At 49.9% G+C, this 17,053-nt stretch overlaps 1 protein-coding gene across 2 annotated transcripts in view; it reads left to right on the forward strand.

The window, feature by feature from the left end:
* Positions 1-17,053, forward strand: part of Mad1l1 (mitotic arrest deficient 1 like 1) — a 317,552-nt gene that overhangs the window by 3,819 nt on the left and 296,680 nt on the right. For both annotated transcript variants that reach the window (XM_048436907.3, XM_085683370.2), the window contains exons 2-4: positions 3,489-3,648; positions 7,224-7,364; positions 10,169-10,348. In XM_048436907.3, the coding sequence (XP_048292864.3) occupies positions 3,499-3,648; positions 7,224-7,364; positions 10,169-10,348 (471 nt within the window). In that variant the 5' untranslated portion in view covers positions 3,489-3,498. The remainder of the gene's footprint in view (positions 1-3,488; positions 3,649-7,223; positions 7,365-10,168; positions 10,349-17,053) is intronic.

Raw genomic sequence — 17,053 nt, forward strand, 5'->3', positions numbered from 1 at the left:
TGGGATTAAAGGTGTGCCCCATCACACCCATCTCACGTGTCTCTCCTTCTGCACTCCCCACCTCTTTGCTCATTGGGGATACTCCCAGCTGGCCACAGTGGGAACCTATCAGCGTCTTGCCAGTGCTATCCTACTGGTAAATACTCAGTATGGGAAAATGAGGTGACAGTTCTAGACAGCTGGGACATTACTCCAAATATTTTTCTTCCTTTCTACCTGTTTTTAAAAAAATAAAGCTTTGTTATATATACAGTGTTCTGCCTGCATGTATGCCTGCAGACCAGAAGAGGGCACCAGATCTCATTACAGATGGTCGTGAGCCACCATGTTATTGCTGGGAATTGAACTCAGGACCTCTGGAAGAGCAGCCAGTGCTCTTAACCTCTGAGCCATCTGTCCAGCTTCTTCTTTTTTTTTTTTTTTTAAGTGACTGACCTTTGGTATCACTTCTCTGGGAGTCTTCTTTCTCTGTAGGTATGGTACTATGTCCACCTCCCCATTGGGAGGTCTGAATTCTCTATCCCAGCATGGAGTTTCTTCCTCTCCTAGCCTCCATTCTCTCTGGCTCATATCTCTGATTTGCCCTCTTATGGGCCTCGGTGTCTCCACCATGTCCTCAGCGTCACCTGCATGTCATACTTCTGAAAGCTCTGGTACAGATTCCTCCAGAAACTCCAAGGCCGAGTCTTGGGACCTTGACAACAAAGTGCGAGCACACATGGGTACAGTATTCTCTGAGGTGTTGGCTGGAGCGTTGGTTCTGATCCCAGGGCTCCTCCTCACCTTTGGTCCCTGTCTCTTTAACAGACTTGTAGCAGAAATGTCTGTCCTGCCCAGTCCCTCAGCCGTTCAGTCCCACTACACGGACTAACCTGTTTTGCCTCCCAAAGATTAAACTCATTACTCCCCAATATCAGAAACCTCTTCCTTTGGTGGGTCTGGCAGGTGGGGTACCACAGGCCTTCCCGCAGTGACACCCCATCTAGCACCAATCAACCACCATGGCTCCTCCATCAGTGGCCTGCCTGCACCCCCACTTTTTTTATAAAGCATTTCTTTCTCTTTTTTTGGTGTTTAGGGGCTTCCCTTTTCATATGTTAGAGTCAATCCAGGTGGAAGAGGAAGATGTTAGCACTTAGAACAAAAGTACAAATCCAAGGTTTGGCTACAGAAAGGGAGTGGGTGAAGTCTATAAGATGCTTCACATTTCAGACCACCCTCCAGCCCCAGGGTCTAATTCACGTTCACTTAGTCAAAGAGACACACAGCTGATTCATAAACTAGAGGTTTGCACTTGAGTAAGACATCTATAAAAACCTAGGTTGAAGAAATGCTCTCCCCAGTCCAGCTCTAGTCTTTATGGGAGACCCTCTCCATAGATACCCTCATAATAACATAATAAACCTGTGCTACCGCTCAGCCTCCTGCTCCTTGTCTTGTTTCTTCACCCTGAGCACGCTGGACCTGAAAGACACCAGCACGGCCGGGTATTGGGATGGCCACTGGTTGCTCCCCCCACCCCATTTGAGCCATAACGAGGGCTTCAAGCATGTTGGGCAAACACGCTAGCACTGCACTGCATCCCCAGCCCTCTGAGACCAGGTCTTACTAACCTGCGTAACTGAGCCTTGAACTTGTGCTCATGCCTGAGTGTCTGGGATGACAGGCCTGTGGCACTAGGCCATACTCTTCCTCCTTTGGTTTGCCCAGCTGTGACTTGGCTAGGGGCAAAGGACAGTTCGCCTGACTCTCAGCTCACAGGCTAGCCAGGATAGTTGGTGTCCTGTCTGTCCTCCATGCTCCTCACCCCGGGTCTGGAAAGTTGGGGTGAAGTTTGAAGCCGTGCTTTAGGGGGCTGTGCAGCAGCATGACTCCTGTAGATTGAAAGCACAGTGTCAGGCCACCCGGGGCCAGAGAGCAGGACCAGGTCTTAAAAAAGAGGAGCCTGGAGTGGTAGTGTATACCTTTAATGCAAGTACTCCGAGTTTGAGGCCAGCCTGTTCTGTACAGGGATTTCCAGGTCAACTAGGGTTATAGAGAGAGCTTTTCTTGACACAAAACAGGCTCTCACACAAAATCTCTCTAGAAACTTTAAAAGTTAAAAAAAAAAAAAGGACAAAAAAAAAAAAAAAAAAGCACTCTGCAAGAAGCCTGGCTTGGCCGACGTGCTGTGAGCTTGTGTGTGTTAATGTACAGCGGTTGGAGGTGCCCAGTGTGTGTCAACAGCGGCACCTTCCAGCATGGCCCTTCCGGTTCCCTTCCAAGGTGGGCTATCACCCAAGGGGGTTTATGGGTGAAGCTTAGTTAAGTATAGGCGCTAGGAACCTGTAGGACCTCCCTTTATGTGAGCCCCAGTGGGAACATTGAGCAACATTGCTGGTAACAGCATTGCTGGGGCCACCATCACCTGATTGTTAAGTGTTTGTTTCTGATTCCCAGAGGCCACATTTGTGGTGAGTGTGGCTTTGGGAGGTGTGTCCCTATATCTCTGAGCACCTCCTTGCAGGAGCTGAATGTCTGTCTGCCTGTCTGGTGTGCAGATGAGCCCTCAGGTGGTGGCTTGGGATTGTGGCATGACGTTTTGCAATCTGTGTGGTGTGTGTATGTGTGTATGTGTGTGGTGTGAGCACTGGAGGATGCTTTTGTCTCATCTCACATTTTGCAGTAGGAATGCTGGGATTACAGAAACTGGCCACTATGTCCAGATTTCACACCATGTCTTTCTACTGCAGGCGCATGGGTGCCATGGTATGAGTGAAGAACCATGACGCTGCCCTTCTGTGGGCTCTGGGCATGGAGCTCAGGTTATCGAGTGTCGGTTGCTACTGCTTTTACCCACTGAGCCATCTCACTCTCCCTGTTATTAAGTTTATTTTTTATTTCAAATTGTGCATGTGTCTGCACATGAGTGCAGTGCTTAGGGAGGCCTGAAGACACTGGATGCCCTGGAACTGGAATTACAGGCAGTTATCAGCCTGATGTGGGTTCTGGGAGCTGAACTTGGGTCCTCTGTAAGAGCAATAAACATTCTTAAACAATGAGCCCTCTTTTACCACCTCCTCCCCTTTTTTGGAGATAGGGTATCTCTCTCTCTGCAGACCTGACAGAGCTGGAACTTGGCTGTGTATATCAGGCTGGCCTTGAACTCAGAAATCTTCCTGCTTCTGTCTGAGTGAGTGTTGGGATTAACGACTATGAGCCATACCCGGTTCCTTTTTTTCCCTTTCTTTCTTCAAAGCAGAGTCTCATGTTGCTCAAGCTAGCCTCCTGCTCCTGTGCTGATCCTCTGGCCTCTACCTGCTGACACAGACATACTGTGTGGCATTGCTTTGGTGCCTCATTTTCTCTCTGCAGCGTTGGCAGTATTGGCTCCAGGTTAACATTGAAAACATGGTGGTTGACTCCACAGTGGTCCTAGGGGGGTGGGCTGTGCCAACAGACAACATTACAGGAAGGCTGGCTCTGACTTTTGCTTTGTCTCCCGGAAGAAACGTGGCCATGGAAGACCTGGGGGAGAACACCACAGTCCTGTCCACCTTGAGGTCTCTGAACAGCTTCATTTCTCAGCGAGTGGAGGGAGGTTCAGGCCTGGACGTGTCCACCTCCGCCCCAGGGTCCCTGCAGCTGCAGTATGAGAAGAACATGCAGGTGAGTGGCCTGCTTCGTGGGGCTTTGAGCACACATCTGACCTGGTGGGGCCAGCTCAAGCTTTGGGTAGTGGGTGGGTCAGCATGAGCTAGGCCTTGAGCTGGATTTTTGAGACAGGGTCTCACTGTGTAGTCCTGGCTGTCCTGGAACTCACTATGTAGACCAGGCTGGCTTTGAACACACTGAGATCTGCCCGTCTTTGCTCCCCAAGTACTGGGAATAAAGGCATGTACAACAGAGGGTGACTTTTGCTGACAGAAGTTTATTGTGATTTGTAGTCCTGTTTCACCCCATTCTAATTCCTCAGAATGCTCCAGTGGATACCATTGCAAAAGGACCAGGTCTCCTGAAGGAAGAGCTCCAGTTGGGGTTCGGGCTTCTGGGTTCAAGGAAGACAGTGATGTTTCAGCTTTGCTTGGTCTGTCAGTGCACCAGTGACCATGCCAGGCTGCTCTGGACTGGGCTTCTTTGCTCCCCCCCCTCCACCCCCTCCATCTCCCCTCTTCTCTGGAGCTGTTCTGTGATGAGCCAGGAGCTTCATTTGCTCTGGGAGCCCTGGTGAGGCTCATGCCCTGCCCGGCAAAGTGGACAATGTTTGTGTGCGTTGGTTTGCTGACCGAGTCACTGTTTGTCACAGTACTAGCCTGTACACAGCTTTTTGGTGGTAAGCAGTCTTTCATCTTGAGGGTAGGGCTTTTTTGTTTGCTTTGCTTTGCTTTTTTTTTTTTTTTTGAGACAGTTTCTCTGTGTAATAGTCCTGGCTGTCTTGGAACTCATTTTGTAGAGCTGGCTGGCCTCAGACTTACAGAGATCTGCTTGTCAAGTGCTGGGATTAAAGGCGTGTGCCATCACCACCTGGCCAAGAGTAGGTTTTTTATAACAATGTTTTTTTGGTGTTAAACCATCCTCCACCCCCTTTCTTGAGTATTGAACCCAGGATCCTGTACATGCTAGACACTTACTCTACCACTGAGCTATACTTTAAGTTTTATTTTATTAAAAAAAAATTTTTTTTAGATTTGTTTTATTTTATGTGCAGCATTTGCCATACAACCTGACCCGCTGTGTGTGTGTGTGTGTGTGTGTGTGTGTGTGTGTGTGTGTGTGTGTATGTGTCTGTCTGTCTGTCTGTCTGTTGTGGAAGAGCTCCAGCAGGAGGAAGAGGTGCGTCAAGGTGTCTAAGGTCCCTGGGCACTGTGTGGTGCTGCTCCCCCAAGCTGGGAGTTTCCTCCTCTGCAGAAAGTCCAACCACTGAGACATAGGCCAGGAGCTGGGCGTGGTACTGTTGGGAGATGGAGGCCCAGGTAATGTGAGTCTGAGGCTAGCCTGGACTACATAGCAGGACCCTGCCACTAAAACAAAGACCTGGGATGTGAAGTGACTCATACCTCCCGTCAGCAGGCGGGAGTGGAAATGAGGCGAGATGGGAATAAAGACACTGTTTTGTGGCTAGGGAGCTGACCCGGTGGGTGAAGTGCTGGCTGTGCAAATATGAGGGCCTGAGTTTGGATCCCCAGTTTCCATGTAAATATCGGACATGGTGATGTATCTGTAAGCCCATTGCTCAGAGGGGCAGCAGGTGGAGACAGGAGGATCCTGGAGCTCATTAGCCAGCCAGTCTAGAACAGATGAGCTCCGGGTTTAGTGAGTGACCCCAAGAAAATAAGGTGGAGGTGATCGTGGTAAATACCCAAAGTTGACCTCTGTCCTCCAGGCCCACATTCATATACCATACACACCCCCCAAGTGCACAGGTCAAGGGGTGGGAAAGGCTTGACCTTGGCATAGGCAGTCTGGCAATTGGAATGTCTCTCTACAGTACCAAATGTTCCCTAGGGGCTCCTTTGCCCTTTGTGGAGAGCTACTGCCCTAGTCTGAGGTTCTGAGTTAAAGTGTGTATGAGTACTCAAGAGTGTTTCTAGATGAAATGTTGGTTCAGTAGGTGGGTCACCCCAGGTTCTGTGAGTACCCAGGGTGTGCTGTGAAGTAGAGCAGTAAGGCCCCCATGAAGACAGTGACTTCATGACAGTGCATGACATTTCCTCTGGGTCATGAGAGAGAGAGAGAGAGAGAGAGAGAGAGAGAGAGAGAGAGAGAGAGGTTGGGTGCAGGGTCTGGGTGTAAACCTCAAAATCAAAGTAGGAGAGAGAAAAGATCACAGGGAGGGACATGGGCAGATTCCAGGGACAGCATCATTCCAGGTTGACAACTCAGCAGGAAGGTGGACCTCTGTCCTCTGTGAGTTCTCCAGAGGATCTCGAGCTCCAGATAGCACAACTCCTGTCTGGCTAGAATTTAGCCTTGGAGGTGAGGATTGAGCCCCTGGCATCCCGATGCTTAGCTCCAGAACAGTCAGCTCACATTGATGTAGGTGCCATGCTTGTGGTATCTTGTTAACTGTAGAAAAACAAATGCATCCTCTCTCTGCAGACAAACTCCCACGGTGTCACTTTCAAATCCATCCGTCTTCCTCGTCCTGCTCTTTGTGTGTTCACACGTGTATTCACGTGTGAGGCTAGGGGTTGAGGCTGGATGTCTTCCTCACCTGCTGTCTACTTCATTCTTTTGCGATGGGGCCTTTCACTGCACCTGGAGCTTGCTGGTTTGACGGGGCTGGCATGGCTGGTGAGCCCCAGGGAATCTTCTGCCTCCGCCTTTCTAGTGCTGGGTCACAAATGCACACAGCTGCACCTTGCTTTTGCTTTATTTCTTCGGTTTGTTTTTAGAGACAGGGTCTCTCTTACAGAGCTGTGCTGGGACTCACAGAGGTCCGCCTGCCTGTGTCTCCCAGGGACCGAGATTAAAGGCGTACGCCTCCATGCCCGGCCTGTGACTTTTTTCTTTTATGTGGTTGCCGAGGATTTGAACTCGGGTTCTCAGGCTCATGCGGTGTCTTAGTTATTTTTCCTGATGCTCTGATAAAATGTCCTGACAAAAGCAGCTTAAGGAAGAAAGGGTTGATTTTGTTGAAGCTGAAGGGCGGGGAGTCTTGGCAGCAGGAGCTTGAAGCAGCGGTCACATCACCCCACACCAGGAAGCAGACAGGTGAACGCGTGCTGCTGCTCAGCCTTTTCTCCCCTTACATGGTCCAGGACCCCAGGGAATGGTGCCACCCACAGTGGGCAGGTCTTCCAACTTCAGCTCTCGAAACCCCTCTGCAGACATGCCCAGAGGCCCACCTTCCAGGTTGCAATAGATTCTTTCAGGTTGACAGTTGGCTCATAACAAGAGCTGTTGAACTGACCCAAGGCCCTTTCCTTTTTAATCTTTCTTTCTGCCTCCCACTCATTTCCAAATATAAACTCAGACTTAGGACAGTGCTTTGCTGGGGCAGTATGCAGAGTTCAACCCTGCCCTGCCCTGCCCTCCCTTCCCCCTTCCCTTCCCACCTCTTCCTCTCCCCCCTCCTTCTTTCTTCCCTCCTTCCTTTGTTATTTTTTGATGCAGGATCTTGCTATGTAGCAGTACTCTTGCCTGAGTCTGCTTGTCCTCAGTGCTGGCTTTGCAGGCTGCCATCTACCTTGTTTGATGTGACTACTGAGCCTTCTTTTTTCTCTTTGGTATCAACTGCTCAGCTGGAGGAAAGAGCACAGCAGATCCGCTCGAAGTCCTACCTCATCCAAGTGGAGCGGGAGAAGATGCAGATGGAGCTCAGCCACAAGAGGGCTCGAGTGGAGCTGGAGCGAGCTGCCAACACCAGCGCCAGGAACTACGAGGTGGGTCCAGCCAGTCCCAGGGGCAGAGGGCTACATGCACTTGTCAGGCTGTGCCAAACTGGGACCCAGCTGGCAGGGCCACCTGATGCTAGCAGGTTGGAGAAGGGTGATCTGATGTGGGGGTGACCACAGAGGGGGCTGTTGGCTGTGGCTGTTGCTCAGTGACCCTGTGTTGTGGGCAGACCTGTCCCTGACTTGCCTCTGTTTCCTCTTTTCTCCAGAAGAATTGCAGTGCAGATCTGGAAGAAATAGTGGGTGCTGGGGTAGGGGTAGGATAGGGTGATAGGCTCAAGAGGTTGCAGGCTTTCAAAGAGTTTTGGGGTCTATGTAGTGTCTTACCACTTCATGAAAGTGCCCTGGCATGGGGGTGGGCATGTGGGGAAGTGCAGCCCCGTGACTTGGGGGCATGAACAGTGCAGGAAACTGTAATTGACTATTTGTGTATGTGTGGGTGTGGGTGCACATGAGTGCAAAGGCAATAAGGCGACCTTAGTGTCATCCTTAGGAATGCCACCCACCTCCTTTGAGATAGATTTTCTCATAGGCCAGTGGGCCTCGGGGATCCTCCTTTTTCTGCCTCTCTACAGCTAAGACTCAAAGTGTGTCTCCTATACTCTTGACTTTTTATGTGGGTTCTGGGGATGGAACTGGGGTCCTCAGGCTTGCAAAGCAAGCACTCCTGTCCGGACCATACTCCCCTGCTTCAGTTTTATCACCAGCTTTGCTGGGATGTTCTAGGGCTCTGATCAGAATGGAAGTGCCACCGTGACTCAGGTCATGCATCAGAACTCAGAGTCCATGTGGTCCTCCCATCCCTGTGATGACTGTCTGCCCTGTCCTTGTCTGATGTGCCCATCACAGGTTTTTTTCCCCCTTGTGAGAATGGCTGGCATTTTCCCTGGGGTGGTGCTAGTTGGGTGGGGTTAAGTCTGGCATATAGAGTGCTGGCTGTGGTGTGCTATCCTGGCTTGGCGAGTTAAGACTGAAGTCCCCTTGTTAGGGTCCTGTGTTGGTTACTTTCCTTGCTGCTGTGACAGAATACCAGACAACAGCTTAAGGGAGGGAGGGTTTATTTTGCTTCACAGTTCAAGGGTGCACAGTCCACCATGGTGGGAAGGCGTGGGCAGCAGGGGCAGGAGGCTGCTGGTCACATCACACCCAGTCAGGAAGCAGAGAGAGGGATGGTGCTGCTCCGTGTTCTTCTTTTTATTCAGTCTGAGACCCCAGACTTGGATCAGACTGCCCGTTTCAGTGTGGGTTCTCCTTCCTTAGGTCAGCCTCTGAGGGAGCATCTTCATAGATCCCTGAAGGTGTGTCTTCTAGGCCGTTCTAAGTCTTGCAAAGTTGACAACCAAGATTAACTGTAACAGGAAGATCTGTCCTACCCGGACCATGTCCTGTGCTGGTGGCCTGGTCCTGCCTCTTGGGCATATTTCTCAAGGGCAGAGCCTGTCTGCCGCCATAGGTCTCTGGTGTGCAGAGTTCATGCGGTCTCATGGGCATGGGGACATTAGTGAGGGCTGGTGACTGGGTCTGGAAGGCCCCTCTTGGGGAGACAGAGGGCAGCAGTGGTGGCAAAGCGAGGTCCTGACCCTTCTGACTCCAGCTGCCTGCTCAGAGGCCTGTTCTTCTGTCCTGCTCAGAAACACTCTAGGGGTGAGGTCTTGGAGTTGCCAGACTGTCCTTTGGAGTCTTGACATCTACAGTGGCTTTTCTGGGACTGTTCATTTGATGGTGGGCAGATAAGACAGGTCAGGCGCCCCTCCCAAAATAGCTACCAGGGAGTGAGGCTGAAGGTCCGAGGACCTGTCTGTATTGGGCCGACAGTGCCAGTGGAGTGCTCCTGGCTCTGGCAGTGCTATGATCCATCTCTCCCTCCTCTGCCTCCTTCCCTCCCCTCCCTCAGTCACAGAGCCTCACAGAGTAGGTCTCCGGGACTTACAGAAGGGTCTTCCTCCTGTTTTGAGGCTGTAATATTAGTTACTGTTCCCTTGGATCCCTTCAAGGTGTAGTTCAGCCTTCCTTCTCCCTAGGGGCCGCAGCACTCTGTGTGTGTGTGTGTGTGTGTGTGTGTGTGTGTGTGTGTTGGTTAGGGGCTGGAGCTCTGTTTTTGACACAAGCGACATCTGCCTTCATTGAGTAGGACTGCCTACTGACGTTCTTGGTGGCTCTGAGTAGGAGCTTGGGTGGATGGCTTCTGCTGAGGACAGAGTGACCATTCTCAGCATCCTTCCCTAGGCTCAGCTGGAGAGGTCCAAGGCTGACATAAGCCTCATGTCCCTGTGATGGTAGTCACAGTGTGTGTGACTGAACCTCAGTACTGTCCCCACCTCTCTGGGCCACAGAGCTCCCCTGGAGATTAGTGTGGTGGCCCCGAAGGTGTGTGTGATGGACACTTGGGGCAGTAGTGGTCTTGCCTGCAGGCCGCCATCCGTGTCCCTTCTTTGCTGTAGTCATCTTCTCCGTGGGGAGTCTCAACGCATTTTAATGACAGCCTGAGCATGGCCAGACAAGATCTGCTGGCGCTGCAGAAGCTCCGCTTCATTCCAAGGTCAAGTCTGAATTGTAGATTTTCTATGCTTTATCTCCTCTTGCAAGGAGGGTGGCGGTGAGCAGATGGTGTGACGAGTGTGGAGTGCGGTCCATGCCAATTGCCTCTCAGAGTGGGAGGCACCATGCTGCCGCACCGGGAGCCCTGGCATCCAGGTCTCTCGTCTGTCCTGTTTCTGTCCTTTTGTGGCTGATAGGCCTGCCTAGCTCCTCTGTGTATCACACTCCCTGACCAAGCTCTTCCTCCTCCACAGCGTGAGGTAGATCGTAACCAGGAGCTCCTGGCACGCATTCGACAACTCCAGGAGCGTGAGGCTGCGGCGGAAGAGAAGATGCGGGAGCAGCTGGAGTGCCACAGGCTGTGCAAGCAGAACCTGGATGCTACTAGCCAGCAGCTTCGGGAACTGGAGGATGACCTAGCTGCAGCCAGGGAGGTGAGCGTAGGCCGTGCCTGAGACCTAGACTCACCCTGGTACAGGTGGTTGTTTTCTAAGACAAAAGAATGAATACCGTGGTGACAGCAAGACATCTTCTTTTTTTTTTTTTAATCTGTTTTTGTGTGAACAGGTACACATGTGGGTGGGCACATATGTGTGTGTGTGTGTATGTCTGTGGAGGCCAGAGACCAGCCTTGGCTGCTTTTCCTCAGGTGCTGTTCACCTTGTTTTTATTTCAAAGGTTTCTTTTTAATTATCCATAAGCATATAGATGTGTGCACATTAGTGCAGGTGCCCATGAAGACCAGAAGAGGGCATCAGATCCTCTGGAACCAGAGTGAAAATGCAGTTGTGAGCTGCCTGATGTGCTGGGAACTTAACTTTTATCCTCTCTATGGCAGCCCAGGCACTGAGCTGAGCCATCTCCCCAGCATCCCTCTCACCCGACACTGTATTTTGGGACAGGATTTCTCTCTGCCCTGACACTCACCAATTAGGCTAGACTGGCAGGCCAGTGAACTATAGGAACTAGGCACTTGTCTCTGTCTCCCCGGTACTGGGATTCCGAGCACCACCACCCTCGTGCTGGGGATGGAGCTCAGGCCCTTGTGCTTACAGGATAAACGTGTCACTGCCTGAGCTGTCTCTCCACACGCACCTTTGTTTTAAATACACATATCATGAGTGACTGCATTTGGGGGGTTATAATCACAGTATAAACACCAACTTTTCCATTCTACAGGGCCAGTGAGAATGTTTAATATAGATCTTTTTTTCTGTTTGGGGCAAGGCCTCACTTTGTAACCCAGGCTGACTTCGAACTTGAGACAATCCTCCTGCCCCAATCTCTGTAATCCTGGGATGAGCTGCCTTACGCTTCTGAATTTGCTCTTTTTAATGTGAATGCAAGAGTTGGCCAGTCCACTGTTTGTGTGTTCTCCTATCTGTGCAGTACATGCTTCCTGTGTGAACCCATTGACTTCCCAAACATTGCTTTGTTTGGGCAAACTACCCTCTGCGGAACGCTCCGGCTGCTGCCGCCACTTGCTGGGCTGTGTTAACAGCAACTGTGAAGTATTGGTGTTGCTATCATCTTGTCTGTCATGGATAGAGAATGTTCTGGAAGTTCTGTTTCCTTTTCCCCAGACGTTGTAAGTAGGTGCCTGTGAATTTGCATGTCTTTGATTAGAGACGAGTTCTGTTAGCATCAGAGATTGCCTTTGAACCAGGGTGCAGGTGCGGCGCAGTCCAGTGAAGCCACTGCTGGTCTGTTTTGAAGGTTGCCTGAGTGTGGGTATGGAAGGAGTTGCCCGCCCACCCCAGGCCTCCTGTCCCTGTGTTCAAGATCACAGGTGCCAGAAGGGAACAGCTGAGAGCTCCAGGGGCTAGCCGCCTGGCGTCATTGGTATTCTGTGCCCGCACCTTCTCCACTTGATAGATCCTCGGAGTGGGCTGCGGGTTATTTTTGCCTCTGCAGCGCCAGGGAGCATGTTAAGGTTGTTGGCGCATCTGTCTTCCGAAGCAAGTCTTGGCAGGAGAGGAGCCGTGATCTGTTTCCAGACGAGTGGGCTCTTGTTTCACAGAGACCTGGCCCAGGTCCTTGGCCCCTCAGTGGTAGAGGAGGCCCTTACACACCTCAGTGAAGAGGAGAAGAGGGTCAGTGGTCCCTCCTCCGGGAAGCCTTTCCAGGCCCACAGCCCAGAGTAACAAGCCCTCCACTGCAGTGTTCAGTCACAGGCCCTGATTTATCACCTCCCCACCCTCGCCCTGCTGTTCTGCCATTCATCTGTTCACTTGCTGATGTGTCCCCTCCCCCGTGGTATTTGTCCTTCATCAGGGCAGGCTGTCCCTGTTTTAGCACTCAATACCTTGTGCACGTTACTGAGTCAGAGAGACATCGAAAAGGTGGCACTCACTGTGAGACGATGTTGTATGTAGGTACACATACCTTGTGCACATGTGAAGGCCATGAGGTTGCTATTGAGGTTCTTTGTCGGTCACTATCGACCTTATTTTGTGACACGGGGTCTCTTAGTAGACCCGGAACTGTCTTCTGGCCTGATTGGTTGGCCAGCAAATTCCAGGGGTCTGCCTGCCTCCTTAGCACTGGAACTGCAGGTATGTGGTGCCACACCTAGTGTCCTAGGTTTTTGTCACTGTGACAACACACCATGACCAAAAACAGCTTAGGGAGGCAAGAGCGCTTTTTAGCCTGCAGTCAGTTCCTCATGCAGAGAAGGCAGGGCAAGAACTCAAGACAGGAACTGGAGGCTGGATCTGAAGCAGAGGCCATGGAGGAACTCTGCCTACTGGCTTGCTCCTCATGGCTTACTTAGTCTGCCTTACAGCATCCAGGACCACCCTCGTGGGGTGGCACCACCCCAAGTGAGCTGGGCCGTCCCACATCAATCACCAATCAGTAAGAAGCTCCCTAGGCTGCTGGCCAGTCAGTGTGGCAGAAGTGTTTTCTGAGTTGATGCTCCCTCCTCTGGAATGACTGTTCCTTTTGTCAAGCTGACATAAAACTCACAAGCACACCGAACACTACACAAGTGCTGGGGATCCGAACTCAGCCTCGTGTGTGCAGCAAGCCCCCTCCTAACGGAATCATCTCCCTAGTTTCCTTATAAAAAAGATTTTATTTTATGTGTATGAGTGTTTTGCTTCTTGTATCTGAGCACACTGTATGCAGAGGCCAGAAGAGGCCATCAGGTGCCCTGGAATTATAGACAGTTGCAGACCACTGTGGGTGCTGGGAAATGAACCCAGGTCTTCTGGAAAAGTGGGCAGTGCATTTAACCCATGAGTCAAATCTCCAGCCCCCTGAAGTTTGGGTCTCACCGTGTAGCCCAGCCTGTCCGCAGACTTACTGTCTAACTCAGCCTCAAACTTGGCTTGCCTCCAGCCTCAGGCTCTCAAGTGCTAGGATTAAAGATGTGGGCACTGTTGTCTGGTTTGGACATGTTCTATTTTGTTTTAATTTTTTGAACTTTCCTCTTTTTTTTTTTTTTGTTTTTTTGAGACAGGGTCTCTCTGTACCTTTTAGAGACTGTCCTGGAATTTGCTCTGTAGATCAGGCTGCAGGCTGGCCTCAAACTCACAAAGATCCGCCTGCCTCTGCCCCCGAGTGCTGTGATTAAAGGCGTGCGCCACCACTGCCTGGGTGAACTTTATTCTTACTAGTGTGACGTGTGTATGGGTGCATCTCTGGAGTTCTCTCTTTTCTTATGAGAGTCCTTTCTGAGTGGCAAGCTTTCCCTGCTGAGCTGCCACATCAGCCCTGGTTTGGGGTGGTTTCTTTTTTCCCTTTCTCTTTTTTAGACAAGGATTTATGTATTTCCGGCTGGACTCACACTAGCTATGCAGCCAAAGATAATGGAGTTACTCTTGGGGAACCAATGAATTTATGCTTCCATAGCGCTTGGGTGACAGGATACTGTAAAGTCTGCACCCAGTATGGACGACGGCTTCCCCCCAGCTGTGTAGATGGAGCCTTCTTCCTGTAATCCTTCCCAGCTTCTGTAGTCTGCCCCTCCCCAAGACTCCCAGCCACATGCAAATTCGTACAGAAATGAGTGGGTGAGAAGAGTGGCTGCGGTGGCTGGATACTTCAGATGGCTCCAGTGACCTCCACATCCCTTCTGTGACACACTGTCTACAATCAGCAAGCCCTGTGTGATGATCTTTTGTAAGCAGGAGCAACTGAAGTCAAGAAGACAGCAGCTGTTGCCTGGGGAGAATAGCATCATGTAGCAACGATCTTGACTTCTGATCCCCCTGCCTCCACCTCTCCCCAGCTAGTAATACATGCATGTGCCATCACACTGTTTTTAGACGTGTTCTTAATACTGTCATAGTCTGTGTGTCGTGATAAGGTGCAGGCTGCTGTGATGTGGGGTTCCCCTAGCCAGCCTCCCACAGGACATGGATATAACACTGGTACGTCCTAATGGCCTGTCAGGTTACAGGGAAACAAATCTTGTGGACTGTTCTAGAGGGTGATACACACACACACACACACACACACACACACGTATAATATACATGTATACGTGTGTGTGTGTGTGTGTGTGTGTGTGTGTGTATAGATAGAGAGAGAGAGAGAGAGAGAGAGAGAGAGAGAGAGAGAGAGCGCTAGCTGTTGAACTCCAATGTAGGGCCACCCAACATCACTTATGGTCTTTTTTGCTTTTTTGGGCCCACTCTGGTGAGATTTCTCTGCAGTTGGCTTCAGGCCACTGTTTGCAAATGTTAATTCATGTAGCAGTTCTAAGTGGGCTGGCTTCTCTGAGTGACTAGGCCAACTTGCTCTTTCTAGGAAAGCAGTTGGAGAGATCTGCTGGAGAGGTATGGGTGGAGCAAGGGTGGAGGTTCCTGCAGGTTTCTTTGGGTAGACATTCAATGTTGTCACATGTACTTTCTATTCATCCATGAGTCTGCTGGTCAGGGCCTACTGGCTTTGCTCTGAGACTGCTCTTTTTTTAAGCACTATGGGTCTCTATTAGCTTCATTAACCCAGGTTGCTTGCTTCATTTTTCCCTATCCTGAGGGGCTTTTATGGTAGGGATTTTAGGCATGTGCTACCTCTGGACCAGATAACAGCTCCTACTGGGGGATTCTAGGCAGGAGCTCTACCACTGAGCCACACCCCAGCCCCTCACTGGGGGATTCTAGGCAGGTGCTCTACCACTGAGCTGCACTCCCTATATCCCCCCCAGGAGATTTCAGCTAGTTGTTCTACCATTGTACTACATCTCTACCCTCTTTTCTCTCTCTCTCTTTTTGAGATTAAGAAAATTATTTTTATCAACATTTATGTTTGCATGTGCCCATGAATGTAGGTGCCCATGGAGTCTGGAGGCCAGAGGTATTGAATTCCCTGCAGCTGGTATTATAGGCTGTTGTGTCAGCTGATATGGATACTGGAAACTGTCCTCTATAAGAATAATATGTGTTCTTAACCACTGAACTAATTTTTTAAATAATTTTTTATAAAATTATATATAAAATTTTATAAAATTATATATAAAAATTTTATAATTTTTTTATAAATTTAATTTTTTTAATAAATCTTTTTAAAATTTTTATTGAGCTATATCTTTTTAAAAATGTTTATTTATTTACTATGTATATCGTATTCTGCCTGCACACCAGGAAAGGGCACCAGATCTCATTACAGATGGCTGTGAGCCACCATGTGGTTGCTAGGAATTGAACTCAGGACCTCTGGAAGGTGCTTTTAACTCTGAGCCATTTCTCTAAGCCAACTTTAATATTTTCTTTTTAATTTTTTTTAAGACAAGGTCATACTATATAGCCTTGGCAGGCCTTGGACTCACGGAGTTTGCCTGCTTCTGCCTACTAAGTGCTAGGATTAAAAATGTGTGCCACTGGGGCTGGCGAGATGGCTCAGTGGTTAAGAGCACTGACTGCTCTTCCAGAGGACAGGGATTCAATTCCCAGCACCCACATGGCAGCTCGCAGCTGTCTGTAACTCCAGTTCCAGAGAATCTGACATCATTCTACCAATGTACATGAAATAAGGTTAAATAAAGTTTAAAAAAAAATGTGTGCCACTCTGCTTTACCCTCTTTTTTTTTTTTTTTTTTTTTTTTTTTTTCTGAGACAGGGTTTCTCTGTAGCTTTGGAGCCCGTCCTGGAACTAGCTCTTGTACACCAGGCTGGCCTCGAACTCACAGAGATCCGCCTGCCTCTGCCTCCCACATGCTGGGATTAAAGACGTGCGCCACCACTGCCCGCGCTTTACCCTCTTTTTACTTTTTATTTTGAGATAGGTTCTTGTTAAGCTGCCCAGATTGGCTTTGAGCCAATCTGTACGCCTCAAGGAGCTTAAACTTCTCTCTCTCTCTCTTTCTTTCTTTTAATTTTTTAAAAAATATTTATTTATTTATTATGCATACAATATTCTGTCTGTGTGTATGTCTGCAGGCCAGAAGTGGGCACCAGACCTCATTACAGATGGTTGTGAGCCACCGTGTGGTTGCCGGGAATTGAATTCAGGACCTTTGGAAGAGCAGGCAATGCTCTTAACCACTGAGCATTCTCTCCAGCCCCCCTTTCTTTTAATTTTTTGAGACAGGGTTTCTCTATGTAGCCCTGACTGTCCTGGAACTTGCTTTGTAGACCAGGCTGGCCTCAAACTCACTGATATCCACCTGCCTCTGCCTCCTGAGTGCAGGGATTAAAGGCGTGTACCACCCCCACCTGGTGAGGGGCTTAAATTTTTAATTCACTTTCCTCAGGTTCCTGAGTAGCTGGCATACCAGGCCTGTATTCTGAAACAAAGTTCTGATGACAGCCTGTATCTTGGCCAGGACCTTGTGGTCTTCCCATCCTGGGTTCCTTCTGTTGGAATGTTGGCATGTAGGCATTAAGGAGGCTTAGAGTGTGACAGAGGTCTGAGGTGTGGAGAAAACTTAGGTTGACACTCATTGTTCAGGGCGCTGGATGTTGTTGGTACTCTGTATGGATGCTAATGGACATCAGAGGGTCAGATGTGGCTATGACCAGCTTTCCTACAGGACCTGGCCGTGACCCACGTCTGTGTCAGTGATGAAGAGCACAAGCAGGCCTTTGGCCGGGATGCTTGTGAGAGTGTGTGTTGTCTGTTCACCGCGTGCTCCAGGAGAGTGGGCTCTGTTCTGCCCTGAGTAGCACCTGCGAGGTGCCCTGCCCTTACTT

The sequence above is a fragment of the Myodes glareolus genome, chromosome 2 (assembly GCF_982192425.1).
Source record: "Myodes glareolus chromosome 2, mMyoGla1.1, whole genome shotgun sequence".
Lineage (NCBI taxonomy): Eukaryota > Metazoa > Chordata > Mammalia > Rodentia > Cricetidae > Myodes > Myodes glareolus.